The 13,192-nt window shown below is 41.7% G+C and overlaps 1 protein-coding gene across 1 annotated transcript in view; it reads right to left on the bottom strand.

Moving 5' to 3' along the window:
• The window catches only part of ADGB (androglobin), a 214,934-nt gene that overhangs the window by 63,424 nt on the left and 138,318 nt on the right, over window positions 1-13,192 (bottom strand). The window contains exons 23-24 of the mRNA XM_075267640.1: window positions 3,823-3,916; window positions 1,345-1,476 (exon numbers count right to left, since the gene is read on the bottom strand). Coding sequence (XP_075123741.1) covers window positions 1,345-1,476; window positions 3,823-3,916 — 226 coding nt within the window. The remainder of the gene's footprint in view (window positions 1-1,344; window positions 1,477-3,822; window positions 3,917-13,192) is intronic.

The following is a 13,192-nucleotide window of genomic DNA, read 5'->3' as shown; positions in this document are numbered from 1 at the left end:
GGCTGGTCATAGACCCACCCCCCCCCCCCAAAAAAAAAAAAAAAAATTATTGCTGACTCGAGTATAAGCCGAGGGGGGTTTTTTCAGCACAAAAACTGTGCTGAAAAATTTGGCTTATACTCGAGTATATACGGTAATTTAGTTTCAGTAACTCCATGTGCCTCACATTAATAGCAGTTAACCCCATCATGTCCCTCATATTAACCCCTGCGTGCCCCATATAAGGGTTACTAATAGTTTTCAGTGGAATACATTTTTAATGACTCAATTTTTGGATGCCTATTACTAAATTTTATTAACTCATTCAATGCACAGCATAAGAACCATGTTACCTTCATTCTATGGGTCAGTACTATTAGAACGATGCTGATTATTTTTTTTTTTTCGGGGGTACTAATTTTGCATAATAAAAACCTATTTGGGAAAAAAAATTAACCTTGTTTTTACATCATCTTCTGAGAGGCATAACATTTTTTATTTTTCTGTTGACAGAACTTATTTAGAGCTCATTTATTAAGGATGAACTTTACTTTTTATTGGTACCATTTGGAGCACATTTTGATCCTCTTTATTCCATATTTTGTTAAGCGACATGGAAAAAATCATTACTTCCGGTGTCTACAAACATCTCATGTCTTCAGGGGGTTACCATTTGTTAGCATTAAAGGGGTTTTCCCATCACAAGGATCCTATCTATACTGCCAGTTTATGTGGATTTAAGACTTTTCCTAAATGCATTGCTTTATCAAAACTGCTTTGTTTGGCCACTATCTTAATTTATTCACTTCATTGTTTACAGTCCATTTCTATGGCCCTTGGGATGTAGTGATGTAAGCTGCCTGATGTAAGTGATGTAGCTGCCTGCTCTCGGGGGGAGGGGGGGGGAGGGTCTAGGAGCAGCTCTGAGCTGTTTGTGTCTTTTAAGTATCGGAGCTTCTTAGATAGGGGAGGTGAGAGCTCCCCTATCTGAGCTCTTATCAGTCAGTTTAATTGAATTTGGCTGATAAAGGCTGAGATAGGGAGTCCGTTACCTCTGTATGTAATGCAAACTGACTCAAATCCAGCTCTGCTACATCAGCTTCACACTGTGGTAATTCATTTACAACCAATCCCGTGCAAGTGAAACCCCGCCCACCTATGTGCCGAGAAAAGCAGGAAGTGAAGAGAGCACAACAGCCTGCAGGTTAGTGAACAAGTGTCATGGGAATACCCCTTTAAGGAACAGGGACTAGAGTCATATAACATAACTCTTGTTTGTTCTGCTGATCATAGGAAGTGAGAACCAGTAAGTGTACACCCTTTCAAAACAAAAACATCAAGCCTTATTAAAGGAAAGGAGCTTACCTGAAGACCACAAACCATGAATTTGCAGATTGATCTGGGTAAGTAACCGTATAATCAGCAAAAGCAATCCGGTATCGCTCATCTGCATAGCAAGGATATTCATGTGAAGCACGACTGTGCTTAAACATATACCTGAAACATAATGCAATACTGATGTTAAAGCTAAAGCCCCACGTAGCAAGTCAAAGTCAAAAAGCACTGCGGGAAAAAACCATGGTGGAAACACATGGCATTTTTTTTTTCCCTCAGCCCTTTTCACAGAGTTTTTCTCTGTGGACTATCTTCTTCAATTGTACTCATATGGAAAACTCCAACATTTCTGTAGATATAATTGACATGTTGCGATTTACAAAAACGCAATGGTTTTTGAAATCGTAGCATATCTGCTTTGGATCTTCTCTACAATGTGTGGATGGTATTAGTCAGAATCGCATCCAATTCGCAGGTACTGTAAAATGCCACGGTTTTTGCCGTAGCCAATTCAGGGTGTTTATGTTATATGGGGCCCCAGCCTAAAGGGATATTCCAATCGCAACAATATGGACGTCTGACTTCTGGGACACCTTTTGATCATGAGAACTGTGGAGTTTTGTACTTCATGTTGAATAGAGCAGCTGGTGGGAAATGCATGCCACAACTCCATTTATTTCAATGGGGTCTCTGGAGACAGCTGAAGTACTTTGCTCCACTATCTACTATCTCTGATAGTTCGCATTGAAACTAATAGATCAATAGCATTTCTTTCTTTTTTTCTATTCTAATTTTTATTAAAGTTTTGAACAATTACAGGTTTATACAATGAAGTCAATGAATCAGTACAAAACAGTTATACAATATGTGAGCCATAGAGAAAAGAAGTTATAATGGCCAAAGAATAGACCAAAAACGAACAAGGGGACCATGAGGAAAGGGAATAGGTGGGAAGGAATATAGAAAGTTACTAATTATTGTCTCAAGTAAGGAGGAACTCAAGAGAAATATACCTCCAAGAGCTACAATTCATGGAGTACCCATGTATATATGTTCCAAGGCCCAAGGGCCCCAGATCTGAAATTGAAAGCTCTCCTCTTTGTTATTCAATAGAGCAGTCAGATATTCCAGTGTTCTAGAATGACTCTGGCATACAACTCCTCCAATGATGGGGTGGGATTTGTCTTCAATGTCTTGTTATAGGATATACAGTAGCAGCTGCAGTGTGCGTTTCCATAAATGCTTGGGGAGGGGGAAGGTCGAGTTAAGAAGGTGTCTTGGGGAGCAGGGGAAAATGGAATCTCACCACATGATCTATGAAGGTCTGAAACTGTCACCAGTAGGGACAAATCAATAGTAGAAGTCGGCAACTCACTGGGTCTTCTAAAATTTTACTTTTAGTCCATGTTAAATTTAAAATACAGATGAAAATAATACAAAAAGTGAATAGCCAGAAAATAGAAAACACAAAAGTGGTTAAAAAATCCCAACGCGTTTCAAGACCATATGTCCCTTATTCATGCTATGAATAAGGGACATATGGTCTATTCACTTTTTGTATTATTTTCGCCTGTATTTTAAATTTAACATGGATTAAAAGTAAAATTTTAGAAGATCCAGTGAGTTGCCGACTTTTCTACTATTGATTTGTCTACATTGAACGCTTCACAAGTCCAGAAGTTTTTGTCGTGCACCCTGAAGGTTTTCGATGGATATGGTTAGGTATTGTTTTTTCTATTCGTCACCAGTAGGGTTGGACTAAGGGGTAAAACCAGAATAGGTAGAATATCTTAGCAAGACAAGCAGACAAGCACCACACAAAATTGTAGCAGCATCTTATAAAAGTTCTCTTTATCTTCTATTATGACCCACGACATTTCTGACAAGTAAATTTCTGACCTTTTGCTCCATTCAAACAGCGGTGAAAAACTTGACAATTCTCATGATCAATGGGGGCTCCAGGGATGAGTTTTTCCCCCATTCAGCAAGTCACTCCCTATACTGGGGATGGGAGTAAACTGTTGTGACCAGTATATCCCTTTAATACTGCCTATAAATCTAGGAATATTGTGGACATCTTAAAAGCTAAACTAAACCATATATAACGTTATACATTAACTAATGCTGTAAACTTTGACCAATAATTATGTTCTCTATAACACATAAATTGCAAGCATATAAAAACTATAATATGCATAACACAGAGCATATATTTTATATCTAAGGAAGTGAGATTGTGTAAAAAGGATGTTAAGTCTGCAGCAAATAAAGCATGGATTTATATCTATGAATAGAGCTTAGAAAAAACTGAATTTGATATACTTTTATATAGTGTGGAATTTCAGTGTCAGATCTGAACCAAAGTCATGGCATGTGAACTTCACAGTTGATCAGTTGCTTTGGCTCGTTTGCTAGTGTGCTGCTAATTTAATATACCGTATGTAAAAACTGTATATGAATCAAGATAATAGAAAATCACATTATCACACTTATATTCTCTGGGCTTACCTCAATATATTAATACCATACTGTTCAGCATTTGGTTCAATAACCGTACTAATCTTGTCTAGAATTCCTTTGACAATTACGTTTTCTTTGGTTCCTAGAATATTTAATATGCAATTTCAGTTTATTAAAGTAGAGACTTAATAAAAGGGGAAAGGAATGGTAAATCTGACAAATACATCAGTAAATGTGCCTGCTCTACAAGCTAAACACATCTAGAGACTTGTATGGACACACCATATGCCACAACAGCCTGCAGATGATATTAATCATTATATATTTTTATAACATAATTAAAACTGTAATATACTCTTATGCTCTATACAACTACTATCAATGCTTTGCTGGCTGTATTTCAATGTTGTGGCCATTTTCTGACTTTTCCATGGGGCCCTATAAATTCCAGTTGTGAATGACAAAATTCCCCTCAATGACAAAATATAGTAAGAAGAGATATATACAGTACTAGAGGGAGGACCCGGCTTCGCACGGGTATATTATATTTTATGTTTGTGTAGTGGCCCCATAAGAATTGTCCAATTTTGCACTGGTGTATTTTGTATGTGGTTTGTGTGTATGTCCATAAGCGTCATGTGATTATGTGTATCTCATTTTGGATATCAGTGAAAAACCTGTGATCAGTTGTTATGGATACCTGGAGTAAAGCTGTATCTAATCCTTCCCCGTGTAGTACTGTGTTTAGACACAAGTATCTAATCCTTGTTGGTGTGGTACTGTGTGCAGATGTACATATCTAATCCTCCGGCGTGTGGTACTGTGTGCAGATGTGTGTATCTAATCCTCTCCCATGTGGCATTGTGTGAAGAGGCACGTATCTAATCCTCCGGTAAGTGAAACTGTGTGCAGACGTGCATATTTAATCTTACGGCATGTGGTACTATGTGCAGATGCACGTATCTAATCCTCTGGCGTGTGGTACTGTGTGCAGACAGGTGTATCTAATCCTCTGGCGTGAGGTACTGTGTGCAGATGCACGTATCTAATCCTCCCCTATGTGGTACTGTGTGCTGAGACGCGTATCTAATTATCTGGCATGTGGTACTGTGTGCAGAGGCATGTATCTAATCCTCCAAAGTGTGGTACTGTGTTCAGATGCACGTATCTAATTCTCCCCTGTGTGGTATTGTGTGAAGAGGTGCGTATCTAATCCTATGGCGTGTGGAACTGTGTGTAGACGCGCGTATCTAATCCTACAGCATGTGGTACTGTATGCAGACGCGTGTATCTAATCCTATGGCGTGTACAACTGTGTGAAGATGTGCGTATCTAATCGTCTGGCATGTGGAACTGTAAGCAGACGCGCGTATCTAATCCTACGGCATGTGGTACTGTGTGCAGACGTGCTTATCTAATCCTCTAGTGTGTGGAACTGTGTGCAGATGCGCGTATCTAATCCTCCCCTGTGTGGTATTGTGATGAAGCGCGTATCTAATCCTATGGCGTGTGGAACTGTGTGTAGACGTGCGTATCTAATCCTACAGAATGTGGTACTGTGTGCAGATGCGTGTATCTAATCCTTTGGCGTGTGGTACTGTGTGCTGAGACGCGTATCTAATTCTCTGGCTTGTGGTGCTGTGTGCAGAGGCATGTATCTAATCCTCCAAAGTGTGGTACTGTGTGCAGACACACGTATCTAATCCTCCCTTGTGTGGTATTGTGTGAACAGATGCGTATCTAATCCTACAGCGTGTAGACGCGCGTATCTAATCCTCTGGCGTGTGGTACTGTGTGCAGATGCGTGTATCTAATTCTCCCCTGTGTGGTACTGTGTGCTGAGACGTGTATCTAATTCTCTGGCTTGTGGTACTGTGTGCAGAGGCATGTATCTAATCCTCCAAAGTGTGGTACTGTATGCAGACACACGTATCTAATCCTCCCCTGTGTGGTATTGTGTGAAGAGGCGCGTATCTAATCCTACGGCATGTGGAACTTTGTGTAGATGCACGTATCTAATCCTACGGCATGTGGTACTGTGTGCAGATGTGCATATCTTATGCTCTGGTGTGTGGAACTGTGTGCAGATGCGTGTATCCAATCCTCTGGCATGTGGTACTGTGTGCAGACTCATGTATCCAATCCCCCGGCGTGTGGTACTTTGTGCAGATGCGTGTATCCAATCCTTTGGCATGTGGTACTGTGTGCAGAAGCGCGTATTTAATCCTCTGGTTTGTGGGACTGTGTGCAGACGCGTGTATCTAATCTTCTGGCGTGTGATACTGTGTGCTGATCTGTGTATCTAATCCTCTGATGCGTGTATCTCAGTTTGGATATCAGTGTTGGATTGTGCATGTGGAGTGACCGTGTGTATTGCAGTTGGAATATGAGTGAAAGACTTGTAGGTTTGTATTGGCTAAGGGGGGGGGGGGGGGCATTGTGTTTGGAATGCTGTATCTCAGCAACGGTACGTCCGAGCGAGTTGGAGTCTCGTCTTAAACCTTCCCGGATACCTGAAGTATCTGTACCAAATTTGGTGAAGGTTGGTCCAGTCGTTTGGTTCGCATTAGAGAACAGACAGACAGACAGACGGACAGACAGACAGAAATTCATTTTTATAATATAGACAGATGTATACTAACATAATAATGGTTGCAATGGAAATTAGAGACATCAGAATGTTTTCTATATCAGCAATGGCATCAGATTGTTTTAATGGTAACAATAACAAAAATGGTTGCCTTAGAACAGAATTGGTATAACAATAACTACACAATAATAGCTGCCACAATAACACTCCCATCGCAATGACTGTCATTATATATATATATATATATATATATATATATATATATATACACACTCACCGGCCACTTTATTAGGTACACCATGCTAGTAACGGGTTGGACCCCCTTTTGCCTTCAGAACTGCCTCAATTCTTCGTGGCATAGATTCAACAAGGTGCTGGAAGCATTCCTCAGAGATTTTGGTCCATATTGACATGATGGCATCACACAGTTGCCGCAGATTTGTCGGCTGCACATCCATGATGCGAATCTCCCGTTCCACCACATCCCAAAGATGCTCTATTGGATTGAGATCTGGTGACTGTGGAGGCCATTGGAGTACAGTGAACTCATTGTCATGTTCAAGAAACCAGTCTGAGATGATTCCAGCTTTATGACATGGCGCATTATCCTGCTGAAAGTAGCCATCAGATGTTGGGTACATTGTGGTCATAAAGGGATGGACATGGTCAGCAACAATACTCAGGTAGGCTTTGGCGTTGCAACGATGCTCAATTGGTACCAAGGGGCCCAAAGAGTGCCAAGAAAATATTCCCCACACCATGACACCACCACCACCAGCCTGAACCATTGATACAAGGCAGGATGGATCCATGCTTTCATGTTGTTGACGCCAAATTCTGACCCTACCATCCGAATGTCGCAGCAGAAATCGAGACTCATCAGACCAGGCAACGTTTTTCCAATCTTCAATTGTCCAATTTCGATGAGCTTGTGCAAATTGTAGCCTCATTTTCCTGTTCTTAGCTGAAAGGAGTGGCACCCGGTGTGGTCTTCTGTTGCTGTAGCCCATCTGCCTCAAAGTTCGACATACTGTGTGTTCAGAGATGCTCTTCTGGCTACCTTGGTTGTAACGGGTGGCTATTTGAGTCACTGTTGCCTTTCTATCAGCTCGAACCAGTCTGGCCATTCTCCTCTGACCTCTGGCATCAACAACACATTTCCGCCCATAGAACTGATGCTCACTGGATGTTTTTTCTTTTTCGGACCATTCTCTGTAAACCCTAGAGATGGTTGTGCGTGAAAATCCCAGTAGATCAGCAGTTTCTGAAATACTCAGACCAGCCCTTCTGGCACCAACAACCATGCCACGTTCAAAGGCACTCAAATCACCTTTCTTCCCCATACTGATGCTCGATTTGAACTGCAGGAGATTGTCTTGACCATGTCTACATGCCTAAATGCACTGAGTTGCCGCCATGTGATTGGCTGATTAGAAATTAAGTGTTAACGAGCAGTTGGACAGGTGTACCTAATAAAGTGGCTGGTGAGTGTATATGGTCTGGTAATGAAACCAAAGAATTATAATGGTCACTATTCACTGACATAATGTCTGTACCCCAAATGATAAGATATTCATGTTTATCGTCATCAGCCTTCACTGCGTGCCATAAGTTCTCGATATCCTGCAGAGCCCAGGAGACGAACTATAAAATCCTCTCCAGATGGTACAGAGTTCTCCTCAATGCTATTTATCCCTCCACATCCGATAGGTGCTGGAGATGTCTGTCTGCTCAAGGCACGATGGCTCACATTTGGTGGGGATGCCCCCTCCTGCGCCCCTTCTGGACTGGGGTTAGGCGGGTTATTCATCAGGTTACAGGGGTAGATCTAAAAGATTATCCCGCTCCTCTTCTCCTCTCCTTGTTCACGCACAAATTTAGAAAGTCGATCCGCAGGCTCTTGGGGTTTATGCTGGTAGCTGCCAGATCTGTTATCCCCAGACTCTGGAAGTCTCAGACCCCTCTCACACTCCTTTCCTGGCTGAAGGAATTCCTGCATGTGGAGAATATGGAGAATTTAATGGCCCAGCTCCGCCCCGATGAAGGACATCACCGTCAGACTTGGCTGCTCTGGGACTACTTCTACTATTCCGCCAACTTCCGATCCCTCTTTCCCTCTGTACCCTTGTGAGAATGCTGTCTGTCTGTGTCCTTGAGTCTTGTGTACTTGTTTCTTTGCATTTGTTGATGTTACTTGACAATCTTCTGTTTTATGCTTTTGTATATTTTGACTGCTGCGTCAGAGATTTTGCTTGCCCCCTTTACCCCCTCCCCTCCCTTGGCCCCCTTCAGACCTGGATTGTTGCCCCTGGTCTTTTCCCCTTCCCTCCTTTCCTTCCTGTTGCCCCTTTCCCCTTTGTTGTAAAAAATTTCTTCGAAAAATCTTCAATAAACTTTAATGTTAAAAAAAAAGAGAAAAGATATTCATGTTTATCAAGATAAAAAAAAAAAAAATCATACTGTTTGCCAGTGATGACCATGACATCGAAGTCATCAGGGTGACATATATACAGATACTGTAAATCACATTGCTTGCAGTGGCATTATAATGCTTGAAATGGTGAGAATGATATCATGGTATATACTGTTCAAAAAAATAAATGGAACACTCAGATCTGAAAGAATGAAATATTCTCATTGAATACTTTGTTCTGTACGTGTCTGTATGACCTCCCTACAACACCTGGGCATGTTCCTGATGAGGTTGCGGATGGTCTCCTGAGGGATCTCCTGCCAACTCCTGGACAGTCTGTGGTGCAACGTGACGTTGGTGGATTGAGCAAGACATGATGTCCCAGATGTGCTCAATCGGATTCAGTTCTGGGGAACGGGCGGGCCAGTCCATAGCTTCAATAGCTTCATTTTGCAGGAACTGCTGACACACTCTAGCCACATGAGGTCTGGCATTGTTCTGCATTAGGTGGAACCCAGGGCCAACCGCACCAGCATATGGTCTCACAAGGGGTCTGAGGATCTCGTCTCAGTACCTAATAGCAGTCAGGCTACCTCTGGTGAGCACATGGAGGGCTGTGCAGCCCTCCAAAGAAATGCCACCCCACACCATTACTGTCCCACTGCCAAACTGGTCATTTTGAAGGATGTTGCAGGCAGCAGATCACTCTCCACAGCGTCTCCAGACTCTGTCACGTCTGTCACGTGCTCAGTGTGAAGTTGACAATCCTGGTGTCCTGTGGCAAATGCCAAGCGTCCTGCACGGTGTTGGGCTGTGAGCGCAACCCCCATCTGTGGACGTCGGGCCCTCATACCATCCTCATGGAGTCAGTTTCTAACCGTTTGTGCAGACACTTGCAGATTTGTGGTCTGCTGGAGGTCATTTTGCAGGGCTCTACAGTGCTCCTCCTGTTCCTCCTTGCACAAAGGCGGAGGTAGCGGTTCGCTGCTGGGTTGATGCCCGCTTACGGCCCCCTGCACGTCTCCTGGTGTACTGGCCTGTCTCCTGGTAGCGCCTCCAACCTCTGGACACTACGCTGCCAGACACAGTAAACCTTCTTGCCACAGCTCGCATTGATGTGCCATACCGGATGAGCTGCACTACCTGAGCCACTTGTGTGGGTTGTAGAGTCCGTCTCCTGCTACCACAAGTGTGAAAACACAAACAACATTTAAAAGTGACCAAAACATGAGCCAGAAAGCATTGGTACTGAGATGCGGTCTGTGGTTCCCACCTGCAGAGCCCTCCTTTATTGAGGGTGTCTCGATAATTGCCAATAATTTCCATCTGTTGTCTATTCCACTTGCACAACAGCATGTGAAATTGATTGTCAATCAGTGTTGCTTGGAGTTACATTGTGTTGCTTCAGTGTTCCCTTTATTTTTGTGAGCAGTGTATTATGACTCCGGAATTATTATGGTGACCTTCAAAACAGTAATATAACAATCATGACTCAATGCTTTTTTTAATGAAAGGCTGGTACATACTGAATATTCTAATGATAATATGATTCTGATATCAGCATATTTGTCATCTTACATTATGATTGCCATGACAACACTGATTTCAGAATTATGTCCAGCACAGTATGGTACTTTAATGGTTGCCTTGACAACCACTTCGACACTGTTGTCCGAATGCAGTCCAAGCCTTAAACTAAATCATAATGCTAAAATTGTAGTATTTTTTTTTTACGTGTAGCAAGGTGTGGAATGGTCAGGACTATTGGGACCATCAACATCAGGTCCAAAATGCCTCTCAAACTTAATAATAAAGTAATGTAGTGACTTAAAATATACAGTCGTATGAAAAAGTTTGGGCACCCCTATTAATCTTAATCATTTTTAGTTCTAAATATTTTGGTGTTTGCAGCAGCCATTTCAGTTTGATATATCTAATAACTGATGGACACAGTAATATTTCAGGATTGAAATGAGGTTTATTGTACTAACAGAAAATGCGCAATATGCATTAAACCAAAATTTGACTGGTGCAAAAGTATGGGCACCTCAACAGAAAAGTGACATTAATATTTAGTAGATCCTCCTTTTGCAAAGATAACAGCCTCTAGTCGCTTCCTGTAGCTTTTAATCAGTTCCTGGATCCTGGATAAAGGTATTTTGGACAAACAATTCAAGTTCAGTTAAGTTAGATGGTCGCCGAGCATGGACAGCCCGCTTCAAATCATCCCACAGATGTTCAATGATATTCAGGTCTGGGGACTGGGATGGCCATTCCAGAACATTGTAATTGTTCCTCTGCATGAATGCCTGAGTTGATTTGGAGCGGTGTTTTGGATCATTGTCTTGCTGAAATATCCATCCCCGGAGTAACTTCAACTTCGTCACTGATTCTTGAACATTATTCTCAAGAATCTGCTGATACTGAGTGGAATCCATGCGACTCTCAACTTTAACAAGATTCCCGGTGCCGGCATTGGCCACACAGCCCCAAAGCATGATGGAACCTCCACCAAATTTTACAGTGGGTAGCATGTGTTTTTCTTGGAATGCTGTTTCTTTTTGGACGCCATGCATAACGCCTTTTTTTTATAACCAAACAACTCAATTTTTGTTTCCAAAATGAAGCTGCCTTGTCCAAATGTGCTTTTTCATACCTCAGGCAACTCTATTTGTGGTGTACGTGCAGAAACGGCTTCTTTCTCATCACTCTCCCATACAGCTTCTATTTGTGCAAAGTGCGCTGTATAGTTGACCGATGCACAGTGACACCATCTGCAGCAAGATGATGCTGCAGCTCTTTGGAGGTGTCTGTGGATTGTCCTTGACTGTTCTCACCATTCTTCTTCTCTGCCTTTCTGATATTTTTCTTGGCCTGCCACTTCTGGGCTTAACAAGAACTGTCCCTGTGGTCTTCCATTTCCTTACTATGTTCCTCACAGTGGAAACTGACAGGTTAAATCTCTGAGACAACGTTTTGTATCCTTCCCCTGAACAACTATGTTGAACAATCTTTGTTTTCAGATCATTTGAGAGCGGGCTGTCCATGTTCGGCGACCATCAAACTTAACTGAACTTGAATTGTTTTGTAGAAAGAAATGGTCCAAAATACCTTCATCCAGGATCCAGGAACTGATTAAAAGCTACAGGAAGCGACTAGAGACTGTTATCTTTGCAAAAGGAGGATGTACTAAATATTAATGTCACTTTTCTGTTGAGGTGCCCATATTTTTGCACCGGTCAAATTTTGGTTTAATGCATATTGCGCATTTTCTGTTAGTACAATAAACCTCATTTCAATCCTGAAATATTACTGTGTCCATCAGTTATTAGATATATCAAACTGAAATGGCTGTTGCAAACACCAAAATATTTAGAACTAAAAATGATTAAGATTAATAGGGGTGCCCAAACTTTTTCATAGGACTGTATATATCATTCAACATTTTTCAAGAATACTATAAGTCAAAGTACAAAGTACCAAGGAAAAGAACAACAGGTTAACAAAGGGCAGATAGAGAAGAGACAGGCGGAGGAGGTGAAGAAAAAGCTAAGAAAACTGTGAAAGAAGAGGAAGACAATAGAGAGAGGGAGATGGGAAAGTGAACAAAGGGAAACAGAAGGCAAGAAAATAAAGGAGGGAAAAGTTAGGATCATAAACCATCCTTCATCGTCACATGTAGACTGTAGCAGGGACCTACAGTGATAGACTGTATAGACCAATGCAGAGCTAGTAAGCTTCTTATGGATATGCACATCAGTGCAATGGAGGACATTTACCTGCAGAAGGTGTGACTCAAACATCATTCACTACTAAAGTGGTAGTTTGGCTAAAATGCTAAAGAAAATTTGGAGCCCTTGTGATTATGTGTAGGCAAATCTGATGAATCAGGCCCCCAAATGTACTTGAAAGCAGATCTGTATATCTACTAAAGTAAAAGTGTCCACAAAAGTGTATTTCTGATTTTATTAAAGACCTTTACTCTTGGTTTGGGATGCATTTTAAGACCTGACAGACACCCCTTAAATGGATCCAAATCATAAATATTTTTTTTTTTTATATTCAGGTGGATGTCATTTTCTTCAATGGTCTATGCTATATAGCACTTCGTATTAAACCCAAATTATTTGGCTGAGGCCTGGTACACATCTGAATTGCCGGGATCCACCATCAGGGGCCCGGCTAACTGTGGTTTATACCGCACAACTTTATTTATTTTCTTGCTACATACAATAGGCTAGACAATATGCACTGAACATCAGGAGTGCATGTAGGATTCTCTAACAGTCTCCTGATGAATGAGAAAAGAAACGCGTTGAGACTAACTCTATCAGTGTGAACAGAGCATCAGGTTGTTCAGCGTAATTAGGATTTTTATTGCCCATAACTGATATGATCCCATTAGGAACTAAACC

The sequence above is a fragment of the Leptodactylus fuscus genome, chromosome 3, assembly GCF_031893055.1.
Source record: "Leptodactylus fuscus isolate aLepFus1 chromosome 3, aLepFus1.hap2, whole genome shotgun sequence".
Classification (NCBI taxonomy): Eukaryota; Metazoa; Chordata; class Amphibia; order Anura; family Leptodactylidae; genus Leptodactylus; species Leptodactylus fuscus.
This window is presented reverse-complemented; position numbering and strand designations above follow the sequence as displayed.